This window comes from Eucyclogobius newberryi, unplaced genomic scaffold (genome assembly GCF_026437365.1).
Source record: "Eucyclogobius newberryi isolate DKJ021-1_F unplaced genomic scaffold, fEucNew1.0.hap1 SCAF_2, whole genome shotgun sequence".
Taxonomy (NCBI): domain Eukaryota; kingdom Metazoa; phylum Chordata; class Actinopteri; order Gobiiformes; family Gobiidae; genus Eucyclogobius; species Eucyclogobius newberryi.
In genome coordinates this window covers 44,792,371-44,809,870 of record NW_027315834.1, presented here as the reverse complement: position 1 = coordinate 44,809,870, position 17,500 = coordinate 44,792,371, and the positions used below count along the sequence as shown (strand labels likewise).

The 17,500-nt window shown below is 42.6% G+C and overlaps 1 protein-coding gene across 1 annotated transcript in view; it reads left to right on the top strand.

Annotated features, from left to right (window-relative positions):
- Window positions 1-5,280, top strand: part of smad7 (SMAD family member 7) — a 13,952-nt gene extending 8,672 nt beyond the window's left edge. Inside the window, exon 4 of the mRNA XM_072453215.1 lies at window positions 4,435-5,280. Coding sequence (XP_072309316.1) covers window positions 4,435-4,973 — 539 coding nt within the window. The 3' untranslated portion in view covers window positions 4,974-5,280. The remainder of the gene's footprint in view (window positions 1-4,434) is intronic.
- Window positions 5,281-17,500: the final 12,220 nt, after the last annotated feature.

Below are 17,500 nucleotides of genomic sequence, written 5' to 3'. Positions count from 1 at the left end.
TTAATCATTTTGTATCTGTAAATTTCTTTCTTTCTGTTGACAACCCTACAAGGAGAACAAAACGTCCCTCCGTTTGAGAAGATTCCGATAATGGAATCCGAAGTCAAAACAAAAAAAACTTTCAAAGATAAAGTGATTGATGTGTTCGAAGGGAAAATGGTTTTATCTTCTCCTTGGCTCGGCCGGATGGTTCATGTAAGAGATGGCGTGTCTGCAACTCATTCTGTCTATCTGCACGGAGTTAGATGTGCAGATAGCGAAACTCTGCCACTCCCCTGTGTGGTTTTCCTGCCATCAGGGCCTGTTTAGGTTGTGGAGGGCAGGGAGGCGGGGGGTAGTGGTAGTGGCGCACAGGGAGCTCTTGTCTTTTACATAATGCCAGAGCCCACTTGATAAACGTCGTGAAACCCTTGTATGTACGACATGTAGCCTTCGCGTAGTGGGCTACCTGGTCAAATTATGCGCTGTCAAAAAAACATGCTTGAACTACACACTCCACAGCACTGCAGAGAACAAAGGGAATGCCTCCAGCGCGACCCTTGACCCCGAGAATAGACTTTCCCCGGCTTGAGAGAGGGTGTTGACTTAAAAAATAAGGCACCGTGAAGAGTTCTTTCCTTCCCCCTCCAGATATTTCCTTTGCGTCTTCCCTACTCCTCTCGTTGCTTTGCAGAAGTCTGATGACGCCGGGGTCGTTACACGTTTGCGGCAACGCATTTTGCACAGGGGGGGGAATCGTTGTGAGGCAGTTCTCAAGAGCCTCCACGCTATTTACTCTGGCTAGTCTCGGACCCGCTGCTAAAGTTCAACAAGTGGGAGTGTGTGAGCATGTTGACTTTTAAGAATAGTAGTAACTTGTGTTGTGTGCTTGTTGGTGTGTATGTGTGCGGTCAGACAGAGGTAATGATTAACCTTTCCGGGCTGCGTTTCTGGCTCGGCAAGAAGCAACCCTGTAGACTGTTGCGACCCCTCCCCCCTGGCCTCCGTCGCCCCTCCTCCACTCCATACAAGTCCAATTGTCTCATGGCGTCAACTCCTAAAGAGAGGGCTGCATTAAAATCCACAGGAAGGTTAACAATTTCTGTGCTAAATCCACCCTCTTTAATGTAAGACTGCGGCATAGCGAAAGTATTGCACCAGCTCTTGAATAGACGGCCTGGACTGGCTAACTAAAACATAAGATAATTGCCTTTTAAGCACGGTACCTCGTCAGTATGTCTTTTAGGGCAACTTCGAGTGATCATAAAAGCAATGTATAGAGGGACCAATATAAGACCAACGCACTATTTGTTTTCTATTACTACTTTTAGTTAATTGCATTATTTGAAGAAGCTTTAATGTATTTGGGGTTTATATGCGACACTAGTAATGACATTAATCAACTGGGGGGCTGTGGTAAGCTCATGGGACCGGCCACAATGGGACAGACCTGGGGGCAATGGATGGAAGCAAAGCAGAGCCAAAAGGTCTGGTGTGACAGATGGCCCAGGGCGGCTCGCTAGCCAGCTTATCTCCAATTGAGAAGCATCCTAAAGACACAAGGCTAAAAGGCCACGGCGCAGACAGGCAGGTGGGCCCGCCGACATGGGGCAGACATACAGACGCACTAATGCTTTGATATAGACAGACATCCCAAATAGAGGCAGGGATAAACAATTTGGAATATACTGTTTGCTCATTTCATTGTTACAGTAGGAAAGTCTATTGGAAAGTTCAGTTTTGGAAATTTGTTCCCATTGCACATTTTGGTGACACAATATACATACAATGTAATTTATATCACTTCTAAACTTTAGACCAGGTTTATTCTACTTTTTTTTTTATAATAATAATCCAGCAGGATATTTAGTACATCACCAAATAATTGTCGTCATTCGGATTGCAATTTTGATTGTGATTCATCTGAATGCAACTTTTGTGTTTCCAAAGTTTGATTAAAACAAGCTGACGGGGTGTAGACACTGTGACGACATGCTGACATTAACACTGCACACCTATCGCTGGAGTACCTGAAATAGTGTCAGACTGTAACCTGAGCAGCGTGAGGAGGCAGACACCTCGCACCTTGACACACGCAAACTCTTGCAAACATGCTCGCACCGCATGTTAAAAATTCAAATTCAGTGAAATGATCCTTGCACTTGCAGTAAGATGTGTTGTGTTGTTACCGGCCACTTCGACATTAGTGTGTGCTTTCCAAGAAGCATTACTCGTAAGCTGGTTGGCTGTTAGGACAAGATGTGAACATCGTCTTCTCTAGGCAGTGCCCCACAGATATACAGTATGACTTGGGAATACTAGACACAATTTATGTCAAAGAAAAGTGAACATTTTAAAGTTGGATTGAAGCTGCTCTGGCTTACTGTAACTTGAAAGTAGTTTGAATGTAATACACTTCTTTTACATTTTAAAAGGGTTGATTATCACTCAGTGTGTTTGATTTCTTTTTGCAGGTTTATGTTTTCCTTCACATTCTTGTTCCATGTACATTGTGACATTTGAACGGTGATTGTCTCCATGCAGTAATTCTGTTGCTTGTTTAAATAGGTTGGCACTTAAATTCAGGATATAACCCCTTTAGCCAAAGTAAAACGGTGTGTGCACTTCCTTGACTTCTCTCCCTCACTGGCGCTCAGAGCAGTGGTGAGGGAGGGTTGAGCCGCCTAGTGAATAGCAGGGTGTTTTCAGGCTGCAATGACAGGCTCAGACAGGCAGCCGCTCTAATGACCTCTGACGCCAGGGCCTGTCTCTCTCAGAAATAACAAACACACACACACACACACACACACACACACACACACACTGGGCCCCACAGGTGAGCTCCACGAGCAGGCCCTCTGTCAGCTGTTAAGAAAGGCCAACGTCCTCCTTATCAACTCCGGCTGTTCCTGTGCGTACATGTTAAACAGATATGAGTGCAGTGGATGGGCCGGGCTTGTCAACACTGCTGACATCAATTTCAGACACACTTTGGGCCTCTTATCTCCAAGATAAATACTTTTTCCTCCATTTAGGCAAAGGTAGATAGCCCAGGACTTAGTTCTCCGAAGTCTGAGCACGGATGGATTTACGATAAACTCCCTGAGGCTGTGCTCTGACCAACTTCAAAGCACACAGCCCCCTTGTTTTATGAGAAGCATGCTTCCCCCCCTGTTCCTACACACCCCTCCTTCTCTGTCTGTCTACCCTCGAGTCTCCTCTTTTTGCTCCTTTTCCCCTTCCTCCCAGTGTCTAATGAAGTCTAATGACAGGCCGCGGTGAGTCTGCTTGGGCCAGCACAGATCCTGCTCCATTAACATTGCAGTTTGTCTCAGACGGGGCCTTCCAAATTACCGGTTACATTCACAGCTACCACTAGATGAAATGGGGGAAGATATGGGGGAGGGGTGGGCTATGGGAAGAACCCAGAAATGGCTCCATAAGAGAGAGGCTCTGTTCATCCAACGCCCGCCTCTCTCATGTATATTTTCCCTCTTTTAGCTTTTTTAACCTTTCAGTGTGTCTTTCACCATCCTTAGATTTCAGTGTGCGCTCCTAAAAGTGATAGGATGCTGAAAAGATTGGGGGTTTGCTGATGGATGTCAGAGGAATTACGTCGGCGATGACCCTAAAAGCACTGGAGACACTTAAAATCAGTAGAGGAAGCAAGTTTGCCAAAGTAACAGTCAAAATATGTGAAAAGCATTCCTCCTTACCGCACCCCACCCCTTTCTCTGTCTCTGTCTCCCTCCACTTCCCTCGCGCCTGACTGGCTCCCACTTTTTTTTTTTGCTGGGAGCCAGATTTCTGTGGAATAGAGATATGAAGGGGGGCGACAGAGTGAAAGAGAGGGAGGAGGGGGTTGGAAAATGGAGCAAGGCCAATGCCACACTTCTTTTACACTTGGGGAAACTTTAGATCGCAGAGGCCTGACTTGTCAACAGTTCAGGCACCACATTTGAGTCGTATGTTGCTTGTCAGCTTAACAGCAAATGCTTACCCCCAAAAAGATGGGAAACGAACAAAACAAAGTCCTCTTTTTAACATAGGGAATGGGGCAGTTTGCTGACATCAGTGGTTGGCAAGGCTGTTACAAAAAGCCAGACAGAAGATAAGTATTTAATGCCTTGACAAATATTGTAGTGCGTGTGGACACTTGCTTGCGAGACTTTCCAAGTTGCTTCTTTTGTCTGAAGTCCAAGAATTCCAGCATGGTTTTCCTTCAGAACACAACTCACAGCTCTAGTTCCCAAACAGAAAGTGGATTAGGCTGTGGAGACTATACTGTTTTCAAGATTTAAACATGTTTCATTTTGGGACTCAATCACTGCCTCCCATCACTGATCACTCTTTAACTTGTTTATCATGGATTTCTCAAAACTATTGCTTACACTTCCTCTGTTATTTGGTCCATAGCTGCAAGATGTGTAACCGAGCGTTTCTTTGTGTTTTCAGATTCCTTGGTAATGCAGGAATCCGGTGATCGGGCCCATTGGTGCGTGGTGGCGTACTGGGAGGAAAAAACACGTGTGGGGCGCCTTTACTCAGTCCAGGAGCCTTCTCTGGACATCTTCTATGATCTACCTCAGGGGAACGGCTTCTGCCTGGGCCAGCTCTGCTCTGACAACAAGTCCCAGCTGGTGCAGATGGTGCGGGCCAAGATTGGCTATGGCATCCAGCTGACGCGCGAGCCCGATGGGGTGTGGGTCTACAACCGCAGCTGCTATCCCATCTTCATCAAGTCGGCCACACTGGACAACCCGGACTCGCGCACGCTGCTAGTGCACAAGGTGTTTCCCGGTTTTTCGATCAAGGCTTTTGACTATGACAAGGCGTGTAGCCTACAGAGACCTAATGACCACGAGTTCACACAACAGCCTCGCACGGGCTTCACGGTTCAGATAAGCTTTGTGAAAGGATGGGGACAGTGCTACACAAGACAGTTCATCAGCAGCTGCCCGTGTTGGCTGGAAGTCATCTTCAATACTCGATAGCAGCAGGCCTCTTCCCACGGACTAACTCACCTTTTTGTTTCAAGAGAAATGGGTTTCGATGAAGAAGTATTCTAAGAGACTTTGTTTAACAAATGACTAAGATTTAATTAAATGAAATAAGAAGTGAAAATGTATTTTATGTCATATATAAATATATTATTATTAATTGTAAATATGAAGACATTTTATATGCATCATTATTTATGTATTGTGCAATGTGTTGATGAGAAAAAGAAAATAAGATGCACTTTGCCTAATATAAATGCAAAACAAAGAAATGCCAAAATAAAAATACAAATACAAATAATCCACACGTATGATCTTTTTTTTCACCTTCTTTCTTTTAAAGTAACAGCGTGATGCTGCAAGACTGTGCTGGGCTTGCCCTCATTAAGCTTCTATTACGGGTTGCTTTTTGAGATTATTTTGGGATACACAGCCTTTTTGTCTTTAATGAATGCACCATTTTCAGGAACAAATACAGTCAAATAAGGGTCATGCTTCTCATGTTTTTTTATTTGACATAACATTACGCCACAGCACAAACTATAAAAGTAATATCTTGATGTTTGTGATAAAAAATAGGATTGCGTCTGTCTTGTCCTGTAACTCGTTAGATGGGTGTCTGTGAAGAGGATTACTACTGTAAGCCTGCTTTAGCCACACACAAAGACCTACATTCACAAGACCCACTTTCCACATGCAAGCTCCTATTTTAAATATATATATATATATATATATAAATATACATATTTATGTATATATATATACAATATGCATTGAAAATGCCCTAAAGAGGGAAGTTCCCAAATACATACCGTTTTAAAGAACAGCAACAAATACAAATTTTCCTTCCTTTAATATATCTACCTATCTGCTTTCTAGCACATATGTGGATGTTTTTCTTTAAAACCAGGGCACCTTTTCTCTTAACTGACAGCTACTACTTTCTGTGAATGAATTAGTTGAAAATGCTGGGATTCTGTTCCTTGACATCATTCAGTTTTCCTGGGCTCCGAGCACCCAGAGCCACTACAGCCGTGTCTGTGAGAGACACTGTGTGTGTTGGTCTAAGCCATGTATTCCCTCAGACAGACTGACCCTAATACTGAAAGCAATAATTCCATTTAAGCTATTTCAGATTACAGCCATATTTCGACTCAGCATTTCTGATTCCGCTTTTATGTAATCAAGTAAGAGTGACATTTTATTATTATCATTTTTTTTTTTGTCCCATAGGCTTTATTAGACAGGAGAGAAAAGTGTGAAACTGGGGATGAGAGAGAAGGGAGGGTATGCAGCAAATTGTCGGAGTCAGGATTTGAATTGGCGACATTGCAACTCAGAGCTTGGCATATGTGCTGTGACTTAACCACTCGACCACTGGGCAGCACTCATACAATCATGTTTTTCATTGAAACCTTTTTTTTTTTTACAATCAAGCATCAATTGTGACGGACACAAACATCCACACAGAAAATGCCTTTTCATAATTGCTGCAGTTGAAAACAGTCATTTTCTTCCCATGGGTTATGTATTATGTGATGAAATACTTATTGAAAAGTCTAATGGTTTGATATGGCTTGTGGATGTTGTGTTTCCAGACAAAAGCAGCACCTATAGCATATGTAGGTGCTGGTGTTCGAGGGGTGGGGGATGTAGGTGGGGCCTCATAACCCTGTATGTGCAGTTGATGGGGGTGGAGGTCTTTGTATTTGAATGTACCATGACCTTTTCACATTAGCTTCTTCACTGATTAATATGTCATTTGACACTGGCTTAATGTAAACATCCCACTGCCTGTTGTGCTCTGGATGTACTTTCTAATGTGAACTCTGCTTGAAACACAGTAAGCTTCTGGCATTTTATTTTTAGACACCCTATAGGACTGACATCAAACAACATTATTCCAAACAATGGGCCTGCATATGTGCAGTAAGTCATACACTATGTGCATTCATGTGTGCACGTGCCTTTCTGCATGTAAAGCGCAATAAAGTAGACACAGCTCTGGACCCACAGTCCTGCCGTCCTGCTCCCCAAGGGACAGATAAGACTGTCTGACAGGGATTGGGGGGGGGGGGGGGGGGGGGGGGGGGGGGGCTGTCTGACTGCAGGCCCTGCAGGGGGGGGCTGAAGATGGCGGGGTGGGGACAGTCTGGCTGTGTTTATGGCTGGATGTCAGGTTGGGGGTTGCAAGAAGAGTGCAGTCACTTCTGGCATTGTCATGCATGTTTTATCCCTTGCAAGGCCTGCAGTCATGTTACTCTGACTGACCCTCAATGAATCACATACATCACTGGGAACACAATATAAATACAAGGAACATTGCCAAGCTGTAGTGCCACACATTCAAAATCTCACTGTGACTTATAAGGACCAGACAATGCTTTTCCAAACTGACTGATGTATTAGTTTATATTTTATTACAACAGTTTAATTAAATTGACCCATTTTCATATTTTTTGATACACATTTAAGGTAGAATAGAGAAAACGCAAACATTGATGCTCCTGCAAGTCTCCTCATTTGTATAAATGTTTCCCTGAGCCCTCACAATCACAGATCACATCACATTAAATCAGCAGCACAGCCTCTTCTCAGACGCTCCGCCTTTCACTGAGTATTCACATACACATTGTGTATGTATTATTGCACTGATAAATCAAGGGAAATGTCAGTGCACATACTATTTGAAAAATGATTGATAGGTTCAATATCAGCATGAGGCAGGCATGGGATGGCTGCAATATCCTCCCACTTTTATTTTCAATCATACACAAAAAGAGCCATTTCCCTCTGCCTCCTGATTATTGCACTCTTTTGTCTATTGCTCTGTTCTAGAGGTCAGAATTTCCCATAAAAGGCCTTGGTGATGTCAATCTTTGCTTTCGCGCTGACTTTAATAAAGCCAAGACAAATTTATTTTGAGCTGGGAAGAAGATTGAGATGAGGCAGCTTTGAAATGCAAGACAAAGCTGTTTCTCACACATATCCACCGAGTCCTTTCCTTGATTGTGGACTGAGGGAAAAGACAGCTCTGTTGCAGTAGCAGCTGATTGGGGCCTGTCTCAGGGAGAGGCATTCCTTCCAGAAGGAGGGCACCCGAGAGCAGCAGCTCCCCTCACAGTTTGGTGTGAGCTGCAAACACCTTTGTGCGGATAACAGATTTCTGCTTTTTACAACCAGGTTATCACCACAACAGCAAAACCAACCTGGACAGACTGATGTGCTATCCAACTCCAAAGTGCTCTATTTAGTTGAGAAAAAGTGCTTTCAAAGGGACATTCGATTGAACAAAGTGGATTGAGACAGTGTAGGCCGTGCACAGACCTGTGGACTTGTGCGTCTGGCCACAGTGCTGACACGGTGGGATTCCTGTGTGGATTGGAGTAAATGAGGTCTGTGGAATGTGAGTGCAGGGTAATCATGGCAGGACGACAGGAGTAACCAGATATGGGCTGCCAGACTTCAGAAGAGCGGGAATCCCTCCACAAACGCTGCACTACCTCCAACAGGAGACGAGCTGGCTGGGACACATCCACCTCCCGTTAACAAAATGTTCTTCTAAAATGTCCTCACCCTCTCACCAAAACTCCTGTACAAGGCTCTTTGTGTGTTTACGCTGTATGTGTTTGTATGTTTGGTGTGTAAATAGTATAAAAAAAAACAACTGGAAGAAAAGTATGTATAAAAAGTAGTATATTCATTCATTCATTCATTTTTGAAGAATGTCCATTTATTAAAGGCACAAGTTGTTTTAATAATATTTGTGTTGAAATGGTTCTTAACTAAATTTGTAATTGCGAGACAGGCTGAGACATAACACAAAGGAAATGGTTGATTTTATCGTACTTTCTGAATCAGACCATGACCACGAAACATCCTGTTTGAGCCAACGCCGACAGACTTGACGGAGGATTGATTAAAATACAACAACAACACAAGTCATAGCCACTGTGCCATGTCTCATTCATTATCCTGGAAATACATGGTGGAAGTAAAAGTCTGCACTTTTCTGACTTTACTAAAGTCAGAAACCCTTTGAGTACTTTTTGTTCTGGTGCGTTTGAATTTGACTGCTCCTTAGATCATATAGAAGCTGTAATGACACTTCTGTTAATCATAGAGTGCGATAGAAAAGTATAGAACTTTCATGCCAATTAAACTCCTCAAGAAGTGACGTGAGCTCTCATCCAAGCAGCATCACTAATAGTCTGTGATAGCCTTCACAAATAAGTCTTAGAAAGAAGACAACGCTTGTGGACTGAATCCCTGCAGGCGAATGTAGTGTTTGACACAAGCAGCAAGTTATAGAGCTCTTTAAGTATGTACAAAAACAAGAGGAGAATATGCATGGTGCAGTTGGACCTGGGCACAGTGGACCCTGGGGCCTTGTTAGCTGAAGAGCCAGATCAAAGCTGCCGCGCTGATCCAGGCAGAGCTAGACATAAAGAAGAGAAGTCAAGTCTACTGTAACTGTACTTTCAATGTAATTATCTGCTCACTTACCACAGGGAAGTGTCTGAGCCGAGCCTTCGTCTCACACACTTCAGCCTGAGGGAGACACACTGCAGTTGCACCATTACAATCCTTTAACTCAATCATGTTTTCCATCATTTAGGTTTTTATTTGTTATTGTTAACAACAGTGTCACACACTATCTCAGACTATTAAAGACAATCAAAACTTTGAATCCAAAACTCAATTTGTATGTGATGTTTTTTAATTTGTTGATGAAATGTGTTTGAATTCAGAAAGCGTCATGTACTTGTTAGTTGTTTAGTGCCTTTTCCGAAGCAATTAACTGAATATCCGTTTCTACTCTTCACCCCTGTCACACTAGTGAGAGGCAAATATCATATTTGAAATGGAGTCACCAGTGCTGTCGTCACAGCAGTGTTTGTGGTCCTCAGACCTCTGTGAGCCTGAGTGCTCTCTTCCTGTTGCCCTTTTCTCCGCTGAGGCAGACTCTGACGTACTTCCACGTCTTACTGGGCACTCTACATTCTCCAAACAAACACGCCAAGGCCATTAGACCCACACTAACTGCAGTTGCAGACAGGACTAATTAAGAGAAAAACAGTTTGCTCTAATGAGATTTCAAAGAAGTTATATTTCTGGAGTTCTTTGTACATTTGGCTAGTTCTAAAAGTATCTGTACTGTTTGCTTTGCATTGACATATATACAAGCCAGATATTATAGAGTGTGACTACATTTCATTTTCACAAATGAATAGTTTGGTGTACAAAAAACAACAACAAATATATTAAATGTAAACCCAACTGTTAATATGAAAAAAACACAATGTTTTGCCATTAAATCCATGATCTCATATCTACATAAATGTTAAATGTTATCTATAAATAAATAAATAAATAAACAAATAAATACAACCCAGAATCACAATGTTATACTGATACCAACCCAGTCTTGAGATAATAACTATAATTATATATTTAGTGTTTCCAGTACCAAGCGCATATCAGGTGATATTAAAATAGTCTCATCATGGCATTAGTCAGTTGTAATAAAATCTGGTTCAGTTTAAACAGAGCCAGAGCTGATGCTGAGGCAGTTTATTTTAAACACGTCAGAGGCACAGCATCTCATCCACACTGAATTCAAAGTTAAACAGCCCCAATCCGGAAGCTGAGTGACGTAGATGAGAACACACTGGCCCACATGGCTCCCCTGCATCAGTCAGTGGAGCTGATGGAAATGAGACCTCAGACACTTGTCCACAGGAATATTTTTTGTGGAGACGTTGTTGGAAGAGAAATGACTGTGACTTGCAGGGAGCTGTGAGCAGAACAAATGGAGGCTCACAGAACAAACAGCGCACCCCTGGGCTCTGTGATGTTCAGTGGGAGAAGTTATTATAGTGATTAGAGCGGCTCATACAAAAGAAGCACAGCCTCCTCCACCACCACCACCACCTCCACCACCTCCACCACCACCACCACCACCACACTCACTGACAACATGCAGCAATTTCCATTTCAGCACTTTCATCTGAGCGTTATTCCTTTGTGTAAATACTAAAGGGAAAGCCTCCAGTGCTGCCCATGTCTCTGCCAGATCATTATTTACTTTAGTGCAGCCCAGAGAAGCCGTGCTTAGCATTTATTTATTTATGTATATTGTGTATTAACTATGCATTGAAATTATAAAATAAATATGATTGAGATAAACTATATTGAATTAAATGAATAATCAAAATGTGATATGGATTGCAGTATTTTCATAAGCAACAGTTTCAAATGCAGAAATTAAGAAGAATACATCAGCTTGGCTGTTGCTAAGCAACTGCATCGCTCAAAGTCTGTGGAATTTAAACAGTGGATGGGATCCAATTTTCCCAGGGACTGATTAGAATGTCACGCCCCTCTGAGAGGTGCATCCAGACCCATACGGCCCATACGGCCCATACGGCCCATACCATGAGGCCCATACGGCCCATACGGCCCATACCATGAGGCCCATACGGCCCATACGGCCCATGAGGCCCATGAGGCCCATACGGCCCATGAGGCCCATGAGGCCCATACGGCCCATGAGGCCCATGAGGACATGTTGTTAGTGTGGGCAGAAACACAACGTAAACAACAGAGCAGTGAAATAGTATGATACAATTTCTCCCAATAAACTGACTTAGCAATACATTATTTTGCAAATCATTTTCAGTGATCTAATTAGTGAGATTTATTGTAAATCTCTAATCAGATTCCGACCACACATGGACATTTGTATCTAAACTAATACATTAAAATGCATGTCAGTGTTTACAAGATACAGATTGTTGACGCTGAGGTACAATGTGTGGTGTGCGGCTGTAGCTGAATCAGACTGAAACTAAAGCTGTTGGGGAAGAAGCAGGTGAGGGCCCCACTTCTGAGCTCAATAATAAAAGCAACCCTTAGATTTTTGCAATAATGAGAAATCTAAATACACAAACCATTCAGCTATGCACACAAGGTGTGAGCATTTTCTGGCAAAGCTTAATATTCAGCACAATCTGTAGAAATATGCTAAATAATAGCAATACTAGTGCTAGTGCATGTTCTTAGCTCCAGGTCGATGCCTTCATTGATGACCACCACCTCCAAACCTTAATTTACCGCTGTGCGCTGACCTCTTCTTGAACCACACACTTACCGGAGCAGAAATGCACAGCCTGGCCACTTCCAGCCCTGCCAAGGTGGCAGTCAACGGGGGCAGGCATTTTGGGAGCATATTGGTCCAGTGTTTGGGTGTGAGAGGGCATTAGAGATCAGAATTGAAGATTACCAAAAAACTGGGCTTTTCTGTTCCACTGTTGTGTTCCAATGTGCAACAAATAACAAGGACTTTTATATATTATATCTAAAACATATAGAGGATGTATAAAATGGAGAGGTTTGCCATTCCACAAATTATGGAAATCCCTGTGTCATATACACAGCCTCAGACTGTTCCATCTTGGCCTTTCCATTCGAACAGAAGAGGGTTTGGGACCACAGAGTATTCTGGTATCAACCGTAGAAACCGTATAAGATGCTTTTATCTGATTAATCCTCCTGTTAATCACGTTGAATGGTAATTGTGGAGAAAGGACACACTTTCATCTTTGTAAAGATTTGCAAACACTTTCCAGGCCAGTATCTTCCTGTCCTCTTCCCTTTGCCTTTGACTGTGCCGTTTCTCCTGACCCTCACGAGACTGACAGAACAGAACACCTGCCCTAATTACTCATGCTGTTAATATGATCATCTGCACAGAGTGCACTGCAGCAGCACACTCTGGCACCTTGGGCCTACTGGTGTTGTGATCCAAACTTATGGAGGTTTGGCTTGATGAGTTTAGTCATTAAATGTTGTCATCACGAGCTGGTGTTTTTAGCGTGGGTGGCAGGTATTCTGGGAGCCAGATCATCTGTTTTGAAAAGCAGGATCTGTCTGCAACCTCAAAAACACCTTATCATCTGTTTTGTGTACATATTGATGTTAGCCATTCCAACCACAGCAAAGCTTTTGCAGCTCTAATCTTCTGTCAGGCCCTTGGAAAAGAGTCGTGCCCATGCAGTGCTGGGAAGAGTTCCAGTATCAACCAATGTGGAAGATCCTGCTGAAATTAGGACTCATTCCCGTTTCTCAACCATAAAGATAAAAACGTATTTATTTATTTCACTTATTAAGAATCTGATATTTTTATATTTGAAGAGCACAGCAAGATATTTGTGGAGATATTCCTCCAAATTGAAGATCTCACTGTGATATTAAACAAGAAAAGAAAAGAAGATTATATAGAACATGTTTAAAGAGACCTTTTGTGGCCCAAGCTCGGCATCCTGATGTGCTCAGGTGGAAGGCAGTGTGCTTGAAAGCTCAATAATTACCTTTCCACTCTCATCAGAAATGGCATTTAATTTATCATCGAACTATATTTTGCCAAATTAGTAGACCGGAGAGCGGGTTGTATATTTTTCAAATAAAACTGTCCCACAGTGTCTGTTCAAGCAAAAAGAGCATTCTTCCACGGCACCTCTAACCTCTGCTTCTTATGAACTTCCATTAGAGCCTCTTTTATATTGAGCTTTCTGGCAAAAGGTAATATTGTGTTCTTACACACAGAAATATTATTTTAGCATAGACACAAGGGAGTGTGGTTTTTCAACTTGTTTAGCGGTAACCTGGCCTGCCTCCCGTGACGATGGCCGCACAGGAAATGAGTTGCAGAGTATAATTAGTGATTGTGGAGCACATCTCTCACAGTAATGATGGGCAGTGAGACACATACCTGTCCTGCTACTCCTAGATAAGAGCACTGCAAAGATTTAATCAACTTAAAGTGAAGCTTCTCCAGGAGCCAACCAACAGCTGGGGATGACAGATACTGCGGTGTACAAGAAACACAACAGAGTGGCTTTACTGCGCCTACTGTGCCCAGGCTGCCAGCTCAAGACGCCAAATCAACACCACCAAAAGAAGCACGTGGTATTTCAGCACACCTTTGTTTAGCAGAGCTTCAGGTATCATGCCATAGTGGTTGACATAAACAGGCAGTTGGCTCAAATACAACTCCATTGTTATTACCATCGTGCATCTGTCGTCCCTTTCTCGTTTCAAAAGGCTCATAATTTTATCCATTCTATTAGCTGAATCTGTGCCACTTGCATCGTGCAGAGCATTAACAAAAAGGGTGGCACAAGTAAAAACAAAGAGAGGAATGAGTCACCCAGTCGACACGAAATCCAATAAGGAGCAACTGTGCCAGCTAACCCACAAATGAACCCGGAGTGTGAGAGCGGGTGTGAGACAGAGGAGGAGGTGTGGGGGAGCCAGAAAAAGCCTGGTGACAAATCAACTGCTGCGTCCGTCCGGCAGTTGACGTGTACGGGCCGTGAGCACATGTCTGCCAGGGAACAGGAAGTAAGGGAGCCCGGAGGTGTCAGAGGATGATCCGAGTGGGCACATCGCCGCATGGACAAAGCACCGCTGTGTCCGGATCAGTGCTGGAAAGTAACTAAGTAAAACGGCACAAGTACAAAACACTGGCCTTGGTTAAAATGACTTAGGTTAGATTTGGGGGAAATAGATTTGGAAAGGTTCCCAGCAGTTCAGAATGCATCAGTGTCAGCTTGTTCGAGAGGTCCAAAATGCCTCGAGATGACGTTTTATTGGATTGCGAGATGCACCTGAAGAAGAGCTGACCAGAGCAAGGGTCCGAAGCAAAGACTGACGCACACCGAGGAGGACCCCCGATAATGGAGGACATGTTCAACTCATCGAAAGAGGAGGAACAGGAAGATGGCCCGGGAAGATGGAGGAGATTAAGTTGCAAATGCTGGATGGAGAGACGCCAGAGAGAAAGAGAAAAATAAAGAACCATTGCAAGAGAAAAGAGAGAGCAATGCAAAGGAGGAGGTGGAGAAGCAGAGATGCAAACAGCAGCAGGAGGAGGTCCAGAATGTGAGTCAAAAGGAGAAGGTGATGGTCCATGGAGCAGAACCGAGAGAGCGAACACAGACACTGCACATCCTGAACATGGAGACTCTGAACATGAAGCACAACCTTCAATGCTCCAATTGTCATGGGAATTTATGCCTTTTGTAAAAATACAGAAATAAATATAAACAATTGTCATTTCCTAGTTTGGTCCAGGTCCCTGCTAAAGTGTGGTTAAAGTTTCACCAAAAATAAGATATGAATACACATATAATGTCAAGAAAATCAAGATATTTTCCCCCCAATGCAGACAACAAAGCAGTTGTTGAAGAAAATAATAGATCATAGATAGAGACAAATGTAATGAATTAATCAGTCAAATTAATAAACTCTTACCTTGTATTGACTGGGTGTCAGTTAGAATATGTTTGCTCAAAATACTGCCTGGACCTTTGTCTTTTTCTTTATTTCCTTTTTATTATGAAATTGGCATTATTTTTTTAACTTCAAAGCTTGTTTACTGAGATGAAAGATTTACACAGATTCATTTGTGTTAAAATTGGTGAGACAAAAAAACAGAATCCATTTTTTATTTAAAGCATACGTAATCAAAAGAAAAACTCATCAAACGGAGAAGTAAATATTTTATTCCCTTTATCATACATCGCAGCACTGTGGATGTGTGTGAGGATCGAGTACAAGTTTGGAACAAAGTTAGAGCTGACGAGGTCTTATAAATTATATAGTTGCTTTTCACAGTGCATCTGGACTTGGACTATGAAAAATCTAGAAATGTATGAAAACTTGATTTGATTATCCAAATGTTTTCCCTGATAATTGGCACAAATCTTTTAATGGTCAATAAATCCAAGCTGACGTTGTTTATGGTTGTGAGATTAAATTGTGATTAAATTACTTGATGAATCAGCTGATCATTGCTCTGCTAAACAATCATTTATCTTTGATCAGACACAGATTTGTTGTTTTAATAACAAAATAGTGGATGAGAGTAAAAGGGGTTATTGCAGAGGAGGAATAGTTGAGTGAATATGTCAACAGAGAGCAGAGCTGAGACAACAGCGTTTGTGTGTGGACAGAGCTCTGGCTGTGGCAGCGACAGGAGCCTGGCGCAGCTGGCTGCTTGCATCTAAAGTAGCCCCTGTTGTACACTCATGGCACCCAGATTCAATTACACAGAGCCAGGGCTTTGGCTGAATATTAATCTGGGGCCCAAACTGAATTTGTCTGGCGATGGGGGACACAGGCCCATCTGGCTGCATGGAAGTGTGACTGCAGCGTTGTGCGCGTGTTCAGGAGGGGCAGCCTATTGTGGGACACTGGGAGCTGTCAGCCGCTCTGAGGAAGACAGATCATTCTGGAGGCAGACATTCGCTGGACCAGACAAAGAGAAGGGGGAGGGATGGAGCTGATTCAGACAATTAACATCCTGAATGCAGAATCCTTTTGGAAAATGCAATGTCAGACTGAGGCAGACTGGTTCAGTTCTTTGTTGTTGACTAAAAATGTTTAAAATGTACCTTACAAGTTCCAAGAGTCATTGATTTTCTGTTCACTATCTTTGAGCTAATAGAACAATAAAATAATACAAAGACGTAAACTATGATCTTGTGAAATCACTTTGTTATTTTGAACAACCACAAAAACAGAAATCACATTCAAAATCCTGCATGTAGCTCTACATATTATACATAACATAAACAATTCCTTATCTAAGAGCAAGGAGTATTAAGTGTAGTTATTATTTTTGCCGCCACATATATTTTTAGATGATCCCAGGCCTCTCCATTTGCCATTACAGTGACATTGTCAGGCTCCCATAGGCACAGCGCAGCTGTACGTGCATTATGTGACCACCACCCCCACTGTCTGAAGAATAAGACCCCCTCCCTATGACTCTGTCCCCGGCATATATTGCTCCGAGTCCTTGGGGAGCGCGACAGGGTTGAGGGGCACCGCAGCGACCTCCCCTTGACCTCCCTGTGTGCGCGTGACCCTCCTGTGATGTGGAAGGTTAGCTTGTATACTGCTCAAAGGCACTGAACATCAAATGGAGGACATTTTCTTTAATTTATTGCATTCATTTATTTTCATTGTACTGGGAATTTAGGTCTATAGTTCTATTTATTTGAAATTATACATATATATTTATTTTATTCTGCTGAAATTTAGAGCGAATGTTTGTTTCATATTGTTATGATGTGCAGCATTGTCTTGTTTGTACAATGTGGATTGTTGGATTGTAAATGAAGGAAATTGAGAATCCTTGAGTAAAATCGGTGCTTACCGTCTGAGAGAAGCAAAACATACAAACTAAGTTAAAAGCTTAAGCTGGTTTGTTTATGACCAAAATGTTGCACCAAACAGCCCCGACCTGAGAGTCAAGGTCTGGAGAACCAAAGATAAGAAGGCTTTTCACCAGATCTGAAAGAAAATCAAACGTTTACAAAAAACTTATATTTTTTAAACTTTCTGAAAACTCCTGCCATGGTCACAACAAATGGATACGTTTGGAGCTCACTTCCTGCTCCAGGGGAAAAAATTGATCAACAAACAACTGATCCTGGACCAACTTAGAAATA